Source organism: Cyrtonyx montezumae, unplaced genomic scaffold (assembly GCF_038088225.1).
Source record: "Cyrtonyx montezumae isolate F1298 unplaced genomic scaffold, pur_monq_1.0 scaffold_2, whole genome shotgun sequence".
Lineage (NCBI taxonomy): Eukaryota > Metazoa > Chordata > Aves > Galliformes > Odontophoridae > Cyrtonyx > Cyrtonyx montezumae.
Window position 1 is genome coordinate 23,413,035 of NW_027071936.1, and position 20,995 is coordinate 23,434,029.

The 20,995-nt window shown below is 36.6% G+C and overlaps 1 protein-coding gene across 1 annotated transcript in view; it reads right to left on the bottom strand.

Annotated features, from left to right (window-relative positions):
* The window catches only part of VEGFC (vascular endothelial growth factor C), a 63,262-nt gene that overhangs the window by 12,186 nt on the left and 30,081 nt on the right, over positions 1-20,995 (bottom strand). Inside the window, 2 exon segments of the mRNA XM_065736594.1 lie at positions 4,535-4,725; positions 5,770-5,983. Of these exon segments, the coding sequence (XP_065592666.1) occupies positions 4,535-4,725; positions 5,770-5,983 (405 nt within the window).

Below are 20,995 nucleotides of genomic sequence, written 5' to 3' on the forward strand. Positions count from 1 at the left end.
GAGCTGGGCTTGTTCAGCCTGGATAAAAGAAGGCTGTGGGGTGACCTAATTCTTTCAGTACCTAAAGAGAGCCTATAAACAGGAAGAGAGTCAAGTCTTTGAAGGGTAGATAGCAGCTGGACAAGGGGAAATGGTTTAAAAAGTTGCAGGGGAGCGGGGGAGATTTAGGTTGGATATCAGGGGGCAATTCTTTACTATGAGAGAGGTGAGGTGCTGGAATAAGCTGCCCAGAGAGGTTGTGGATGCCCCGTCCCTGGAAGTGTTCAAGGCCAGATTGGATGGGGGCCTGGGCAACCTGGTCTAGTATTAAATGGGGAGGTTAGTGGCCCTGCCTGTGGCAAGGGGGGGGTGGAGATTCATGATCCTTGAGGTCTCTTCCAACCCAGGCCATTCAGTGATTCTGTGATATCATCGTATACATAAGTTTATCACTAACATATGAAATATAAAATAATATAAACTTATTTTCATATTAAGATGAGAGAAGTTTATCAGCCTAGATTACATAATGGGAAGGGACCTTAAAGCCCACACACTCGCAGCCCTCCTGCTGTGTGCAGGGTTGCCCCCCACCAGCCCAGGCTGTCCAGGGCCCCATCTCACCTGGCCTTGAACAACATCAGGGACTAGGTATCCACAGTTTCTCTGGGCAGCCTGTTCCTGTGCCTCACCACCCACAGAGTAAAAAATTTCCTCCACATCTAACCTAAATTTCCCCTCTTTCAGTTTAAAGCCATTCCCCTTGGTCCTATCGCTATCAGATCGTATAAGAAGTCTTTCTCCCTCATTTTTAAGTTTCCTTCAAGTACTGGAAAGCTGCAATGAAGTTCCCCAGAGCCTTCTCTTCATAGGAGTTGTATGTTTTTTTCCCAGATTTACATTAACTACATTGTTTTTCTGATGGGCTGTGGTTTGTTTTGGCAGATTTCCCTTAAACTGATTGACTCTCAGTTTCCATCACTTGTGATCTTTGCATTTCCTAAAGTATCAGTAAGGTCAGCCAAATATAACCTGCATAACAAAGCGCAATGTGTCTAGAGAGATTTTCAAGCTAAGGATATAGGGCTGTTTGATCTAAAAACACTAAATATTTCCAAACTGGAAAGAATGAAAATAGGTTATGTGAAAAGTCATATGCTATCATTATATATTTTACTATCTTCTTTGAAAAGAACAAAACAAAACAAAAAACAACAACAGCACTTCAAGTCTTACGTCTGATATCAGGTAACTTATCTGAAATTATATATTTCACATATGTTGAATGTGGTGTCAGTCCTTATACTGTCTTTTTATATTTGAATCATTTCAGATTTTTTTTTAAGAAATTTATATTAATTTATCTTTCGCTAATAATAGTAATCACTCTATCATTTCAATCATTAGTCTAACACAGAAAAATGCATGGGAAAAGACATAAATGGTAAAGTTCAAAACGACTGAAAATTCTTGTGTTACATACATCTCCAAGTTGTATAAAGGAACACTATGTACATTTCAAATATGGCAAACAATTTCAAGCCACTAGCTTGTTTCCTGTGAGAAAAGCTCCTCTAGATCTCATTTCAAACTCTTTCCAAAGATGTTTTCCCTTGTGTAACTATTACTCTAACCATGAAAAAAGAAGATTTAGGACCTTTACATGACATGATCTGAAAGAAGCCAAAAAACTTGCATTCTGCCAGCCAAGAAGCATGGATTGAGATGGCTTTTTGACATCTGCTCACAGCTTCCCTTCACCCTACAAATAAGTACTTATAGGTGGGGCATACTAAATGTAGAGCTGAGGGACACACTGTGCTTGCACCAAGTAGTTCTGATCTTCCTAACTGTTAAATTACTCACTTGCCACGGAAAAAGAAAATGAATATTTGATCAGTAACAATTTAGAAAAAATAAAAAATAAAAAATAAAACCCCCAAGATGACTCATCCAACCACTTTCTCCACAGACCTTCATTAGGCAAGCCAACACATACAACAAACCTGTGCTAACCTGTGCTACTGCAGTGTCAAGGATAAAGGAGGAGAAAAAGATCTACTTCATTTTACAAATTTGACTAGGGTGATCTTCAAATGTTATAATAGACCTCGTGCCACATCTTATTTATGAAATTGCTTTATAAGCAAATCATGACTGTAAGAACTCTTCTTAACAACTAAAAAAACTCATAGATTTTGTTGAAACAACTGGTATTAAAAACAAAGCTGAATATTTTCTGTTTTCCCCCCTAATAAAGCTAAGTAGCTAGAAAGGAGAAACATTAGAAGTAGTGCCAGATCTAAAGAACTATTGACCTCTCTCTGGACCACCACGGTGCTTCACAAGCCAATCTGGGAACATCTGATCTAGTCCATTATCCTGCCAATCAACCATTTGCTCCCCATAAAAGTATTTTCTGCACTGAGCTCTTTTGTTTATGACTAATTCTGATGAAAGCTGATATTAACTTTCTTTAGATTTTAATGCCTGGAACCTACGCTTTGGCTTGCCAACACAGTAAGACTTCCAGCTGAAAAGTTTCCTTCCCATTAAATTATTAAATAATTTTTCTGCAGAGTAAACAGTGCAGGGCTTGTCATAAGGAGTTAATCTACCAAAAATAAGGCTACAAAAACGGTGACATGAATAAACAGAAGATGTCTGGCATTTGTTCTTATTTCATACAGGAAACAAAAGGAAATAGTAATGAAAGTAGGTGTGCAGGGCACCTAAATTCCACAGAAGAATTTTGAATCCAGTACTTTTTGCTTCCTAATGCTCACTTGACCATAGTATCCAATGTCTGTAGTCATACAACTTTACTAAATTTGAGATGATGATGACAGGTGAAGAGACATAGCTATAGCTATCTTCCTTTATAAGGGTGGTGGTGTTTGGTTTTTTTTTAAATGCATTCCATCAAGAACCAGATAAAACTGGAAAACGTAAGCAAGATAGAAAACTCAGAGATTATATTGGCTTTTTTGCAGAATAGGCAAGAAAACAAAATAATACCACTGCCTCTTTCGTCTGATAAGCCCCGTAATATTTTCCTTTACAGAACCTTTCAATTCTTTAATTAATCTTGTATCATCATCAATAGCATCAAGAACATAAAAAAGAAACTTAGTACTAGTCTAAACATTTTACACTAGGCAACAAAATGACCAATGACTTCACTCAAAAGATATGAAAAGACAGAAAAGGATTATTTACCCAAAACTTACACTGTACTCCAAGACAAGAAAATCTTTGCTTCATCCTTTCTTGCAGCAAGCTAAACCTCATATAAGCTGAATAATAATAATAATGAACATTCACATTTGTTGGTTCCTAATGTGAAAAAATATATTTGCATCTTTCAAGCAACTGGAATTAGGAGAGCCACTGGGGAAATAGCTATGGGAGCTGAATATTATCAATGTTGTAGCTTTCCTTGTTCAAGCCATTTGAATTGCGTTACTCCTGTGCTATGTAGCTGTTTAGCCCTAGCTCACACATGGGATTAAAAATTATTGGTCAAATATAGCATTGCAGATAGATAGGTTTGTTGAGAAATAAAGATAGAAGGTTTATTTAAAATAAATAATTATATTTTGTCTGTATTTTTTTTTCTAATCCCCCTGCAAGAAGGTTTAAAGCACTAGGAATTTTCATGATAAAGACATGACATTTCCACGGGCTACCACTTCATAGTCATCTATGCAGTTGTATATATGCTTTATAAATACATCCTACTGTATTCAGCTTTAAGTGCCTAGTTGAAAAACGAAGCAAGATTTGGACTAAAATTAGCTCTCTTCAAAAGTATCAAGAAGAAGAAGTAAAAAGAAAAAAAAAACCAAAACCTAAACCACCACCACCAAAACTCTACGAAATATTGTAACGACTGCAATACGCTCACAAACATTGTGAAGTGAATATTTTTACATGACTTAAGATGATGTGATAATTGTTTTAGCTACCTGAAGCAGAATAACGTATGCATGTGATTCTTCTAACAGAAGTTGAATGCATAATCCCCATAGTCCTACCTGTTCACTAGCCCTGATCTAGTCCTGAAGAATGAACACTACACATATACCCAAGGAAGTTATATGAAAACACAACAGAAAGCCTTGTTACACTACTATCTCATAATACAGCAAAGTTTGGCTCCTGAAAGGCTCTCTCTGCAATATGAATCCTGTCTGCACATGTCCTAATACACTCTTCACTAACAAAATTATAGACTAGTTTTCCAGACATTACGTGCCTCATACAGCAAGCAAATAGTAAATGCAAAACAAAAGGGGAAAAAAAAAAAAAAAGGACAGAATTAACTTCCATGGATAGTCTCGTAAATGAGAACTGGACATCATAATTTTATTTATTTTTAAACAAAGTATATTTGGGGAAAAAGAATGTTAAGCAATTTTCTTCCAGTTGTTTTTCCTAAGTATTCTGGCATTTATTTATTTTCCTCACAGTGGCATTAAGTAGAAGGTAAATAAGCATGACCATAAATGGATTTGCAAGGCACACTTGGACTATAGTAGGAGTGGGAACTTACTGTCTTGCTGATGTAATTTGTGCTGATATTCATACACTGGAGTCCTTCACTATTGCAGCAACCTCCACATCTGTAGATGGATACACACGGGGGTTTAAAGAAGGTGTTTGTAGTTGCTCCAAACTCTTTCCCCACATCCACACATACTTCACGTGGCATGCACTGAGTTTTTCTCCATTCAGTATCAATACCTGCCAAGTTATAGGGAATTTTGTACGTTATAAAGCAGCTGTTTAAAAACAATACTCTCTTAAAGTACATCAATCGGAGGTTTTTCCATGCTTAGAACCTTAGAACCAGAATATGCATTGCAAGAGTCCCATGCTTTACTCAGAGAAATGCACATGTTCAGCATTAACTTCAAGGTAATTTCTTCTTCATAGCCATGTGGAGCAGACAAAGTCACAGTAGAGCTCAGAGGGAACCTAACAAAGTTGGTAGATATGCAGAACCCATAGATGAAGCTGTACTTGTCCTTTCATTTTGGCTTAGGATGAGTCCCACCTTGAATGAACTCTAAGGAAATATTTCACATCTCTGTAAATTAATATGAGTTAAGCTGAAAGGTGACATTTATGCCCAGATTATCAATGGGCAAACATTTCACACAATCTTAAACAGCTTTGGCCAAATACAACCTTACGCTAAATAGCCATGAGAACTGCAGTTTTACAGTTCCTTTATTCTCTCATGGAGCCAGATGTTGGTAGGTAATTCACAGAAAATTGTCTCTGCAAAGGTCTGTGATTTCCAATATCAAGTAAAAAACTGTTGCTATAAATCCTATGTTCCTTCCCCTCTAAATTGTGAGCTAATCATGCTTTTCAGACCATGTGAAATATCAAGGGGCTACCAAAGTATTTATTACAAGTGGATTACTCCATCTCCTACACCAGTAACATGTCAGAGAAGAAAATATGATCAGCCGTGATGTTGGAGAAAATGAGCAAAATCATTTCACTGAATTGCAGTGTTAGTGCTCTCTTTGTTTTTTTCCAAAACCTTTACAGCCTTTACAAATTAGGATTTCTAATATCTAAAGACAAAAATGTTTACTGATCTGATAAAACAATCTATACCTTCCTGAGAATAAAGTACCAACAGTACTTCTGTGAACAAGTATTGTTTTTGAGGGAAGTTTATCGACAATGATTAACTTCATCATATCTTTGACATAACACACCTTTGGATTTTAAATATCACATATTACCACCTATTTTATATCTTGCACTTACTTTTCAGGATCTCTGCATTATAGTGTGCTGCAGCAAATTTCAGTGACTCATCTGATCTTGTGTCAGAGCTGGAGTGTTCCCTGTTGTGTTGCCAACCTCCTTTCCTCAACTGACATTTGAACATTTTCCAGTATTCTGGGTAAAGTACTGTCATGAGTTCATCCACACTGGACACAGATCGCAACTGCTCTTCCAGGTCTCTGCTTGCATGAGCCTGTCAAAGTAACATGCAAGATTAATTACTTTCTGTATTACACAAGGTTAGCTGGAAACTAGCCTGAAAAACAACTCATATGTAGTAAAATAGAGTTTAGCTCAAAGGGGTCCTCATTACAGCAACTACTTCAGTCTGTTGATGTCGACACACCAGTAAATTAACAAATACTGAATTGTCTTGCTTGTAAGGTAATTCCTCATCATACCTGTAGCTTAACACATCTGTGTGAGAAAGGAGCTGTAAAATTAAGCCTATAAAGGTACCATTTTCAGATTAAAAACTAACAAAAAAAAAAAGTTTTCCTGATAAAACGTTGAATACTTAAACTCATTCTATTTAATATTTAACATCAATTTTCTGCCAATTTTCCAAACACCTTGGAAAAATGAAAACACACAGAAACACTATAAGTATGAAAGCAAAATTAGGAAACAAATAATATTTCATTTGATTTTGTATAATTTTAAGGAAAACCACTATGAGCAATTTCCTATTTAAAGTATTAATCCTTGTGTTATTGTGAGTCAAGGAGTTTGGTACCTTTGAAATTCTGACCTGCCCATTATTGCACTGCTAAGAGTTTCAGCTGAAATTCTTCAGGACTAAGGACAAGGTACAATGACTTTAAACTAAAAGAGGGTAGGTTTAGGACATTAGGAAGAAACTCGTCACATTAAGGCTGGTGAGGCACTGGAATAGGCTGCCTAGAGAAGCTGTCGATGCCCCATTCCCTGGAGGTGTTGAATGTCAATTGAATGGGGCTTTGAGCAACCTGATCTATCTAGTGCAAGATGCCCCTGCCCTTGGCAGAAGGGTTGGAACTGGATGGTCTTTAAAGTCTCTTCCAACCCAAACAATTCTATGATTGCATAAGCACTATGGTTGTTAACATGAAATCTGAAGGGAAGTCTCAAATCCAATATTTTCACTTTATTTACTCACTTTTACACAAACACATTATGATGATGTTTTCCTAAAAGATAACAACTCAGATTGTGACTTCTCATTTACTCCAGATTCTAGAAGATTCGTTTGTGCCCTTGGATGATTGATATTTGCACAAAGAGACTGCTGTGATTGCCTTGATTCCTTACACACCTTCTCGACAATAAATTGTTGACTTCTCAAAGAGAAGAGTGGTAAGCAGAAAGTATTAAAGGAACTTTAGTCACCTTCTCAGCCTTTGTGGCCCTTAGATGGCAGTATGAGACACAAAATACAGAGGTAGGCTCTGTAAGTCTAGCTGATGACTGACTTTATGTACATTCTCATAAGCTATTGCTTTGTTGGTCCAAAAAATACAGTTTAAATAAAACATACGTGCAAAAACAGAAATATGAAACTATGTGATTTAAATTTCATGATTCTTTATCAAACTCCACTATTAAAAAAATAAAAATTTTCTCATCTCCATGATTCTATCAGTCCTTCAGTGATTAAACAAGCAATTAGCTTTCATTAGCTGTCGAGTGAACACACTCAAGTAAAGTAACTAGTAACTAGCCCATCCAAACCAAAACAACCTCTTGCCTTGCAAGCTTCAAGAAGAGCACATAATGGCTTAGTGGAGCACCTGCTTCCTTCCCAGGTACAAAATCCAGGAGAAATACCTTGCTGAGGCAGACTCAGAGAACTCATTCCCGTAAGTACGCATGCAAGAGAAAATGCAGATTTCAAAATTGTTTTACATGGCAAAGCATCGTGGGTTACAAAACAAGTTTTCATTCAAGCCTCACTAACCACAGCATCACAATAAACCACTTTGTCCTTAGAGATTTTCAATCAAGCTCTCAGCCTCAGAAAAATACATTCAGGGCTTCCTTATTTTCCTTGCCTCCCTGGAAAGCGGCATCTCTGATGCAAGATATGCAGTGAGCAGCATTTTCAGCATTGTTTCAACAAGTTGGCACCACAGAGCACCTTATGCTCCATCACTCCTGCTCTCCTTGCAGTACGCGACATAGGTTCTCAACATGTGGATCTCCAACAAACCTCCCAGCTGAACAAACAACTACTTCAGCCACTGTCTGCCTCCTTTCACCTCTCTCAAGATGTGAAATCAGAATGATGTAAGTAGACTCATTTCTGCCAGTATGTTTCCTAAAAGCTTGTGAGTAGATGTAGGCTGGTGAAGCAGTGTAGGAAATGACAAGTGATTTCCCATGTGGCACGGGAGGTCACAGCTAGGAGGCTCCTTGTGTATCCTGTCACAAAGCTGGATGCCAGTCCACTACATGAAGGTTGCAGAGAGGGAGACTCCGCTCATCTACCACCTAGTAGCTACATCCAGCACACAGAGAGCTGACATAGAACAGGAAAGCAAACATACTTAACACCCTAGCGACTTCCCAAAAACTGTGAAGTCACCAGTAGACAAAATGTTGGCTATTGTTTTAGCTATCCAAGTTACAAGCCTAGATCATCAGAAAAATAAGTACCAAAATTCAAAAATGACTTGGATGAAACCACTGTATAGAGTAGAAATAGATTATAGTTGCTTGAAATAATCTGTGCTTCTGAAGTCTGCTCTGGTGAGGAAAACAATTGTGTACACATGTATATATATCTATATATGTGTATATATATGTATACACACCCACAAATATATGTGTGTATACATATGCACACAAATATCTATTCCCCAAAATAAATATATACACATATAGACACACATACATATATATACAGTATGTCAGCTCTCTTCTTGGTATATTCAACGTAAGACTACAAAAGGCATGTATTTTTGAACTGAGGCAATTGCTCGCTCTCACCTGTGCCAAACTGCTTAGAAGAACATAAGTTTACAGAGCTTATAGAATGACTTGACTTCTGTACTACAGTCAAAATGCATTGCTCCTATGAACACCAAAGTAAATCTTTAATTCTGGTTGATTAGAAGACTATTACATATAGTAAAAACATCAGCTCATTTAGAACTGTTAAAAAGAGTTTCTAAATTTTTAAGAATTGAATGCAACTGCTTTTGTAAATATAACAGTTGTCTGGCAACATTTCCTATTTTGTCCACATTTTGTGTGATTTCACAAAATGTGCTCTGTCCCTACTTTCTGTCCCAAATTACTTCCTCTTTTTTCAAATGTGAATAGGGTTTTAGGATAGGACACACTCAAAAAATTATTTTAAACCTCAAAATGCAATGGAAATCCAGAATTTAACACCTGCTTATAATTTATGACAAGATACTGAGAAAGTAATGAGATTAAAAATGCACTCCAGAGGAGCTATTTTTTCTGTTACACAGATACTGCCACCAAGCTTGTTATGCCCAAATGTATTCTTAAATAAATAAATAAAACTAAATAAATATTCTGTTCTCTGAAAGTAACATGTCTTTCACAAAGTACAATTCTAATACTTTTAGGACCAATCATGCTTTCAAGTCATATGTCAGCAGCCCATTGACTTTCATGTGAATCAGTTGTCCACTGCACATTAAATCCTGGACCAACTGCTTAAATGTTTTACTGGATGGACATTCTGTGTTCTACATCCAACAAAATCAGTGGCTCCTGCAGTTGGAGTTTTTTCTGTCATATCATTTTTATTTTTGTCTTACTCGCTGCAAATCAGTTGACAGGTTGTTTGCCTCCATTCTTTTCCCTTCTCCTTTCCCCTTCCTTTTTTCCATTCCTTTCCAAATAGAACTGCTGAACGCTGTAAGTGCCTATCACTGTCCTTTAGTTGACCTTTCTACTGTTTTCACTTCCACCCCCCCGTACAATCAATTTTTGTCCTGAGTGACTGCTTAAAAATACCTGCACTTAGGATTTGGCCAACTTTTGACTACACTTTCTCTACACAATGACAGACAACACTGAGTAAAAAAGCAATTTAAAAATAGAGTTAATGGAGAACACAGTAATGACAAGTTTGCTTTATTACACTTCTTCCACACTTTACTAAGGATCAGGGAAAAATGGAAAATGTGTATAAATGTAGTAAAGTTTGTCGATAAGATCTCTCATTATAAATTACTTAACTTGAGAATATTTTATTTTGAAAAAGAATGCACTTTACAATGTGTGTTTTCACTACATGGAATGTCCATTTTTTCATAAAATTATAGCTTAGGAAGGGACAGGCAAGAGACAACGCTGGGTCCAAAGCCATTAACAAAATCACATTTCCAGTAGATTTTTCCATGCATTGCATTGGCTGTCTCTCACATACCCAGTGCCCTCCTCTATTACTAATAACAAAGGTCAGAACACTTAATATCTGGCAGAACACATGACACGTAATCGATGGCGCAACATGCTATAATGGTACTTTATACATCTGCTCCGATTATATTTGTCAGTTCATTTCATTTTCAAGGGTTTTGTTTACAACCTTTAATAAGAAAATTCTGTCTATAAACCCCTCTACTCTCATATGTCTATATACCGTATTTATTGCTGACTGAAAAGCATTAAAAAATCAAGCAGTTAAATTAGAATGTTGAAACAAGCTGTGCAGGCAAAAGGAAATATTGCAAAAGTATGAATTAATGTTTTACTTGCATAATATTTTATTGCTATTAACTATTTAATATTTTATTGCTATTTGTATTTTAGCACTATCATTTGCATGTTCATATCAGTAAAAAGAGAAAATACCCTAATTAGAGAAAATGACTTAGACAGAATTAAGTCAACTTATTTTTTTGCTCCCTATAACCATCATAGAATAACTTATGTTGGAGGAAACCTTAAAGATTATATAGTTCCAAATGTTCTTCCATGAGCAGGGCTGACATCCACTAGATCAGGTTGCCCAGATCCCACCCAACCTGGCCTTGAATGTCTCCAGGGATGGGGCATCCACAACTTCTCTAGGCAGCCTGTTACAGTGCCTCACCAACCTCTGAGTAAAAATATTTCTTCCTATCATCTAACCTAAATGTATTCACTTCTAGTTTAAAGCCATTCCCCATGTCACATCTTTTAGCAGATTATGTAAAAAATTGGCCTCCCTCCTGCTTGGAAACTCCTTTCAAATATTGGAAGGCCACCATGAGGTCTCCCCGGAGCCATCCCTTGTCCAAGCTAAATGAACCCAAATCCCTAAACCTTTTTACAGAGGAGCGGTGCTCCAGCCACGCCTAGTCATCTTCATGGTCCTACTCTGAACCTGCTCTGACAGCTCTGCAATCATTCCATGCTGGCTCATGTCCAGATTTTCACCCCTCAGCACCCCAAAGTCCTTCTCTGAAGGGCTGCTCTCAAGACATTCTTCTCCCAGTCTGTACTTGTATCTGGGATTGTCTTGGCCCAAGTGCAACACTTTGCACTCGGCCTTGTTAAACCTCACAATATTCTAATCTGCCTATGTTTTGAGCATGTCCAGGTCCCTCTGAATGGCATCCCTCCCTTCTCCTGTGTCAAGTGAATGACTCAGCTTGGTGTCATCACCAAACTCGCTGAGGGCGCACTCAATCCTGCTGCCTCTGTCACTGATAAAAATGTTGAAGTCCCAGTATGGATTCTGGGGAACACCGTTTGTCTCCAGCTTCCACCATTGACAACAACCCTCCGGCTGCAGCCATCCACATTCCTTATCCACCAAGTAGTTTAGCTTTCAAATCCATATCTCTCAAACTAGAGATGAGCATATGGTGCAGGGACACGACAAAGGCCTAGCACAAGTCCAGGTAGAGGACATCCGTTTCTCTCTTTCTACCGATACTGTTAAGCCATCAGAGAAGGCCACCAGATTTGACAGGCATGATCTGCCTTTGGTGAAGCCATGTGGCTGTCTTGGATCATGGCCTCATATCATACGTGCCTTACTGTATTTTCCAATCGGATCTGCACCATAATCTTCCCAGACATAAGGCTCACTGGCTTGTATTTTTCTAGCTCTTCTTTCTCCCTTTCTTGAATACGGGAGCAATGTTTTACTTAAACCACGACAGAATAGCTCTGACTTTGATCTCATATGCACTAATTTGGTACTAGTAAAACAGAATGACTGTCCATTATTGCAAAGTTAAACATTTCTACCGCATAAACTTAAAAAACAGTGCTTTGTTGAAATTAAATAGTAACATTGACCATATGTTTTAAAAAAAATCAGATTAAACAAGTGTTAAGACCACTGCAGTTAATTTCAACTAAATCAGAATACCACGAAAACAGCAGAGATCAGAATCTATCTGTTCCTAAAGAGCTGACAAAACACATCAGACAAGACTGAAAGTACTAAAAAATAAATAGTAATTAGAAAATGGACAAAATTGTTTGAACTACATTATACTTCAAGTGGCCTTTATTCACTCTGGGATTTTAAGTGTCAATAACAACGGGAGGTAAAGAAAACAAAGAAAAAAAAAATGTGCAGGTGAGTGAAGAAGGGAAAATAAACCATTTTGGGAGAGATATGAAAGACGGAATTATTAAACTAAAAATATCCTAAAGCCATTAGGATAAATTAAGACTACAGAATTTCACTTCCATACCATAAATTGTCTTTTCTTTTGTTCAGACAATTTTTGTAAGGATAAACTACCACAAAAATCATCCCAAGATTCTATTGTTTGATATTGCTCTTCCGTTTAGGAGTATAATCATTTAAGTTTTTTGTGTACAATTTCCCATAAATTTGAAATTCAATTTCTATGTGAATCAGCATTTATTTTACTTAGATATTCTTAGAAATTGCCTAAAATTAGATTAAGATGGAAGATTTATACAAAGGCATTTATGTGAGGTCCTTCAGTCAACATTTCACTGTCACTAAGATTCTGAAACACACTTCTTGACTTGTGCTTACGCCTCAAGTACCGGCATTCCTGAACAGATCTGAACATTCCCTACTAAAATGCCAGTACCCACTTGTAATGGTAATTACTTGTGAAAATGCCCTTTTTTGACCTCAGTCTAACTTCCTCAGGAAGCAGACAGAAACTCTCTCCCCCTCTGTAGATCAACTTCCTGCTCTGTTGGATGATTTCTTTAGGAGCTTCTGTAAGGTGGCTGATTTTCCCAGATTTGTGGGAGATTAAGACACTGCTGTTGGTGACATGGTATCTGATACAATTTGAGATGGCACTGCCACACTGTCATGACAGAAACCCACCAGATCTAGTATTCTGAACGCACAAGCTTGTGCATTTAGACATGAGAACAGAGTACGGAGAAGCTACCACCACTAACTACCACCACATGGTTAACCACCACTCCCGACTCTGATAGAAAGCCTTTTAGAGAAAGACAATGGAAGCACCATAGTCAGATACTGAATGTCCGTGGCCGTTTTTTATTAGGTTTTACAACTAGATTATAGTAACATAAAAGGTTATGTTCTCACACGCATCCCTGAGCCTGTTCTTTCAAATTTGACTTGTTCCACAACAGTCTTCAATTTCTGGACAGCAAAACCCTATGAGAATGTTTCTAGGAACACAGCAAGTCATAATTAACAAAATAAATTACAAAAATTATGCCTGTTATCAATAGACTCGATTCAGTATTCAGGAGCTTGCACTACATGAGCATACAAACTAAAGGTCAAAGGGTGTACTGCAGTCATGGAATTTTGAGGGATTACCATTTGTTGTGCAAGTGCAGCTGCTTTTAGACTCCTTTACTGATTGAAAAGATTCATACCAAAGCTTCAGCTGGCATTATGAATGAATTGAGAATCCATAAGGATTTGGATTATTGCTGTGGAAAGGTTTACATCAGATTAAATCTTGGAGATAGCAGGTAGTGCGTTCTGGATGAAAAGAGATTTATGTATTAATTTTCTTGGTCTTCCTTAGTAACAGTGAACAGTGGTGACAAATGGTAAGGATCACTGGGACTAGGTGTGATAGAAGAAAGGGAAACAAATATGGAAAACAGCACGTTAGTATGGTAGCTAACAGACACTGCCACACACCAGAAAGTAGATGACTAGCAGAAGGAGAATGCTTGTGTCCCCTGCAACATAACCATTGCAATCTATTAGCTTAAATTATATAGATATGAACGTTTATTTTGAAGAATCAAGACCAAAAGAAACCCACAAGTTTTAACTAATACTAAGGAGGAAAGTAAAGCACTAAAATCTAAAGAGAAAACTTAATTACTTAAAATTGAACTTTGAATAAAAACTCTGGTTACAAGATCTTATTCTCTTGAAAAACTGTAAAATGCCAGTTATAAGTGTTTTTTTTTTTTTTACTGGTTTAAATATGGTTTAAAAAAAAAAGAGATTGTTTGTTTTCAGTCTTTACTGAACTTTCAATGGCATTATGATGACTTTTTTTTTTTTAACTAGCTGCCATTAGCTTTGTCAGAAAAAGCTAACAAATGTAGAAATTGTTTTTGAAGAAAACTAATAACATCGTAGCTCTGCAATTATTTGTCATCACTTCAGCAGAGGTAACACTGGCAGCAGAAATCAAGAAGTGTTGAAACACCAAGCAGAGATGGACTAGCTTGATAGGTAAAGTAAAATCCCTTTATTTTAACCTGAGCTGGCCCATTCTGGCCATTCGCTGTGTGAAGATGGCCTAGACCTCAGTGTGAGGTAAGACTTCTGGCCACACAGCAAGTGTTGGGCTTCAGAAAGGCAGTTTGAATAGATTTTTATGTAATATATTCTATCCCACAGATCAGTTTAGCATATGAAGATGTCCTGCTAAAAGCTGGAATAAGAAATTGCATGCTCTTAAGAATGTTTCTCAGTTATGCTCAACACATATGGGATATTCTCACCATGATAACAGCATTCAGTTTTAAATTCAATTCTCTTGTTTATTCTTGAATTTTTAACAATATGCCTGTTTATAGGACAGAAGGATTATATGCACACATCACATCTTATCATCGTTGCGTAATTTCTCTCACTGCTCAGTAATTTTCCCTTTCACCAGGTTTTTAAATCACTATTTAAAGCTCTGTGCAAACATAATTAATCTGTGGTCTAAATATTTAACCACAGGTCATAGAAATTTCTTGAATAAATTATACTTTTAAAGCAGTTCTTAAAATAAATTATTTCACAGGCCATGAAGCAAGATCAATTGGATTTCAAGAAAAAGCTGAACTTTATTCCTAAACAAATGTCTTAATCTAACCGGACATGATTTCTGTATTGTTAAACAGGACTTGCACTGTTTACAGATCTGTAAAGAAATATTAATTAGAAGACCACCTACCTTGTCACATTGCCTATTTCAACAAATATGCCTCCTCTAAACAGAATACGCAACTCAAAACTCAACAAAAATGCTGAAGAATAATGAGTATGTTACAACACACCAATTCCACTTCCAATAACTCTGTTCAAAGTACTACAGGTGGGTTTTGCATAAAGGAACAAGTTAACAAAGACCCTAATAAACCTCTGCAGTTTGAGAGTTTCTAAGCACATTCTACTATGATTACATTACTATCTGAACCTTTTATTTAGCATCACGTTTACTCAGTTCATTTTACACGAGACTATTTAAAAGTCTATTTAGTAACAAAGTAGCACAAAAGAATGACAAATCACAAAGCTAACTCTGTGGTAACTAAGCTATAAAACTTTGAGGTTTCATTAATACAAAAAATGCCGCAAGAAGCTTTTATTTTTGTTGACTAGGTCTTATTCAAACACTTTATGTAAAGTTTCTTTGCCAAATGAAGGCAAAATAAAAAGGTCATCTGCATCTCATTACCCTGTGGTAGGCATACAATAAAAAGGGCACGCTATCCATTGCACACTCGTGCCCATTCTGTTAATCTGGTTTGAATCTCGTTCCATCCAACAATTCTGTGTGAAACATTACTTGGATTACCATTTGACATCTGAGAGAAATTATGCAGAATCAAAAGCACTTATTTAGATGTTGAGCCTATAATATGTTTGGTGGGCTTTTTAAAATATTATTTATTTATTTTTAATGTTTTGATAGTGCAGGAAGAAAATAGAGAAAAGCACTATCCAATCTTAATCACAAAATTCCAAAAGGATTAGAACAGTACAAAGAGAAGAAGATTTATTCTCAAGCTTTTAAGTACAACGAAAGTGGTTTAAAAACAGAAGACAAACAAAACCCTTTACTCCACACAAAGCCACATTTGTTCCATTAAGAGCAAATATTTAAACACATGTAAATAGAGCACTTCAACACTTCAATATTTAAAAACTAAGGAATAGTTTGGCATGGAAGAAGACCACTTTTCTCCTCCTAGCCTATAGCAGATTAATGCCTCACAGACTGCAATCAGCCTGAGTACACCTCGCTACAGAAGGGGTAAGATGGCAAGGCACACCTTTGCAGTCTCTGACAGGCTAACTTCATTGCACACTACAGAATAAATACCACTTGTTCCATGAAGCTCTCCCATCCTAACGTATGAGGGAGAGGAAAAGTAAAAAACAACAGGGGCTTTTGATCGCAAAAAGAGAAGCAAGTCTTTTGCATCACTGGAAGAGAAAGCTTATACCATGTAAGACCTGTCAGGTATTAAGAGATTTGTCAGTAAGGCACTATAGATGGGGAAAGGCAAAAGAATCCTTGAGAAATGCAAATCCAAAAACCAGCCTGAGACACGGTCACAATTCTCTTTCAAGAAACTGAATCAGGATAAAGATATGCTTCCCATTATTTCTGGCTTAAATTATTCTGAATAGCGTATTGTACTGTTATGTTACTTAAAAAAAATTAAAAAAATAAAAAGGCCAGGGAACATCAGCACTATTAAACGAGACTTTAATTTATACTGACAGGACACAGCATAATCCAATGGTGAACACAGAAGACTTTACTAAGAAGCCTTGATTATATAATGAAGCATTTGCAAAAACTGATCTACAATGCAAATCGTGAAAAATCCACTGGGTTGCAAGAATATATATTCTCCCTGATAAAAATTGTAATGTGGCACTTTAGAATCCATGACAGTACCATTAGTTGAAATTCACCCTATCACATCTTGCTGCCTGCATTCTTATCCAGGCCCAGAAACTAATGAAAAAGAGAACAGATTTATACGGATTATATATATTAAAAGAAGGCATACAGAGAGCAGAAAAAAGGGGAACACAGTTTCTAGTTATTTAATGACTATAGAAAGATAGAAGGAAGATGTTCAAAATTAAGCTGAGCGCATGTTAAAGCTTATCCTTAAATAAAAACATTTTTCCTCACATTAAGTTTTTAATAATCTCTCAGAAATAAAATACTATTATATGAACTAAATCTGCTTTGGATCACTGCATTTTTTAATCATTTGATCTTAGTGTCTGAAAAACAAACATAGCACTGAAAAACTTGAAATGCATAAACCCAGGTATCAAGGAAAATGGGGGTAGTGGTGGGAAAAAAATAGTGAAGGATGGTGCATGCTAACACCTCATCTCAAGCTCTAAGCATCCCAAGATTTTAATAAGAAGCAAAGATATCCATCTCGAGAGTATAAGATGAATTTGGAAGTGCAGATGGCCTCTAAGCACAGTTTAATGTTCTAATACAAGAGGAATAAATTAAATCAAAGGACTCTGAACTTTCTGAAGCTTATCACACTTCTCAGTTTTCCCAAAATAAAACTTTCCAGATTTATTTTATTTTTTGGAGATTTTAGTAGAAGAAAGTGTCAAAGCAGTAGAATTTACAGAGAAGATGAATTTCAAATTTTCTAGTATGATCAGCAACCCTTCAGGAAGAGCTTTTTTAAACACATGAAGCCTCTTCCTGAAGTCAATTTGCAGAGATTATATTTAAAATAATTTGCATACAAAAAACATGTCTACAAAGGTAATGTAGTAAAAGGATTTCTTTCACTTTATTCTTCCCCAGCATTTTATTGCATTGTACTATGATGCACAAACTAGTCTTTGCAGGATCACAGTCATGGAAATTGGAATTTTGGATACGCACTTGTTGACATCAAGAGCCCATTGTAGTTACTAGGGTTAGCATTTACAGGATGAAATCATGAAACAATTTCTGTCTGTTCCTGTACATGTTTCTAGCATTTCTTTTATTAAGAACTCCAATTTCCCCAGTGTTTTGAAACAGCAGCTCTTTTCAAACAAAGCAGGTTCAGATAAAGGGAGCACACATCCAACTAGAGTAACTGGCAGTGAGAACGATGTTCTAGTATGTTGAGTGGAATTTTGTTTCAAAAGTCTTATTTTTCAATTTCACTTTTTATTAGAGTGGCAAAAGGAGAAATAAAAGTAAACTAACGAACTTTAAAAAAGTTTTGTAATGAAATAGTTTAAAAACAATGATGAGTGCAATTATTAATATAGATTTATTAACACGTGTGGCAGAGACCGTTATACGCTTTTATTAATAAATTTGGAGATAATTTCTACAACTAACACAGTCTCCTTTGCTTTCTTCAGTTTCTGAAAAGTTACTTAACTATCACCCCATATTACTAGGTACAAAACTAGAAGAGTATCTATAAAATTCCTGCTTTGCCTGAGCAGAAAATAAAGAACACATTCTGCTTTTCCACAAGACTCACATTTCACAAACGTGGCCTTCATTCGTGTCTCTATGATTACTTAAATTTGTCATTTGGATTAATGAGAATCTTAACTGCAGCATTTTTGTTACATTTTTTGGAGATTTCATTAAAATTGACTACGACTTTAAACAAATGTGCCCAGATGCAGTGGGTACAGCTAATCACAGTCACAAAGGCCCAGTCAAGGTCAGGCTGCAAGTTTGTCTCTAATTGCCCAGTTACACATTCCTTGTTCACCCAAATCTTCTACTGACTTCAATGGGATTTTTGTTTAGTGAGGATTACAGGATTTGGCCTCCTAGCTTGTTTAAGTATTGCATCCATACATCACTATGCGTAGCATGTTTCAGTCTCTTTAGTCACAATAGCCACAGTTTTACTAGCCTAAATATCATGTTGAGTTTTTAAAAGTATTTGGCCCTCCAAAAGCCTTGAAACTCAGTTTCTTTTTGTTATGCTTGACTTTATTTTCCTATTCCATAGTCAACGTTACTGGACTTTTTTTTTTTTTTTTTTAAACTAGCTATCTGGCAGCCAACATTTCTTTCTTTTTTTGCTGCTGTATTTTTCATTTCAAACGTGCTAATTGCTTTGAAAACCTATTAACAGAACTATTAGCAGTCATCCTGTTAGAACACAAGGAACATTTTTGCTACACAGAAGTCTTTTTCTTAAAGTCCTGCTTACATTTCAGCTCCTTATTAAAGCAGTCTGCTGATTTTTAGATGAACTGACCAATGCTCATAATAGCTTTTCTTGACTTCTCTAAACATTTTTGCCTGTCACAGCATGTTTGTATGATTAATTCCCAATTCCATTTTTTTCTTTAGATGTTTACATCAGGTCGCCTGCAGTTCTTCCTTAGTTTACCCCACAGCATATGCTCATAAAGCATTTTTTCATCATTAAGCAAACACTACAATCTAGATGAAGTACATGCTATTTTTTTTTTTTTTTTTATCAGACCAGCTGTACTACTCAAAGGCAAGGGTGTTTCTGTGTTGTCAGCTCAGCCCTGTTGGTCTCTTCATCCAAACCAAGTACATGAGGGAACCCAGACACAGCCGATGGGACAGTTCACTCAAGGGCCTACTTCAAATAGCACAAACACAAAATGCCACGAGTTGGGCTTCAGTGCATCTCATCTGCTTTTTCACTCACACAGAGCCCTTTCTGCTACCTCTCAAATCACACAATGAAACTTTGCAGTGTTGCACTGCACAAGCACCTTTCCAGTGGACTGATAACCACCTCAAAATGACCAAAAATATTTCTTAAGCATCTCCTAAAACAACAACAACATTAATTACACTTCAGGGATGTTACACAAGGCCCAAGGGATTTGTATAAACTGCTAGGCCAAGTGCGTGTGGTCAGGCTGCTCCAAGCAGTGTTAAGCTTCAGCATAATTGACAAGAGCTGACCCACACCCAAGTAGTCTGGAGACCACTGTTACTCTCAAATACAGCCTTCGAAGATGGCCTAGATACACTCTTCTTTTTTTTTTTTCCTTTAAGAAATACTGTACAAGAGATAATACATATGAGGAGACCTTTTTATAAGTTGTGATTAATTTTTAATGCTTCACAAAATAAGGCCTGGCACAAAGACTTCCTAAAAGGTAGGAGCAGATCAAGGAAATTAAGAGCCAATGCATACGATTTACAGCATGATAATTCCCCGTGCAGGCTGAAGCCAAGCACCTTCAGGGTGCTGTAGCTGTATAATAAGTTTATCAATCCACATCAGTTTTCCAATGTGTTTCTCAATGTACTTCCCAGATAAATTTCTAGGGTATGGTGGATTTTTACACAGCATCCTCCTCCCTGAGGTAGAGTCTTAGTGAAAATGCAGCTACCTCAAACTCCCTGACCAGCTATATTTGAAAGGTATCGCTGGATTAAGCAAAAAATTGTTAATGGTGGCAGACTTTATACGTTAAAGATTCTGCTACTGCAAGCATTTCAAGCAAAACACCAAAAATAACACAGCCAACGCTGCCCAAGTAGAAAGCCAAGTACTTATAGTCAGAAAATATTAGTTGCCTTTCTTACACCATCTGAACTACCTCACACTCCCCCATTCCTAACTCAGGTCCCTACTGTCTGTACCAAAATAATGTTCCCAGTGATATATTCTCTTCTGTTGTACTTAGATAAATATAGATTAAAAGCATAAAATAATCAATGTTAGACAATACCTTATCCAATGAGTGGTCCGTCCATCAAATCCGTTTTTCTCTACATTCTTGTGGTTAAACATGTAGCTATAGTTATTTTTCATCCTCTACTGTACATGTATTTCAGTATAATTCTATTTGAACAAGAATTTTTAGTATCATCAGTAGATGAAAGACGAAGAATTGGATGCATGAAAATGAGCATTCTAGTGACCAGGGAATATAGTGACAAACTAGTGACACAGTGAATAAAGTGTATTATTTTAAAGTCGCCAGCTATAAGCAAGAGAACATCTATAATTACTGTTCAACGTTTCCTACTGTCTGATACCACTATGTTAACAACCAGAGTTCAATTTAATTGGGTTGACT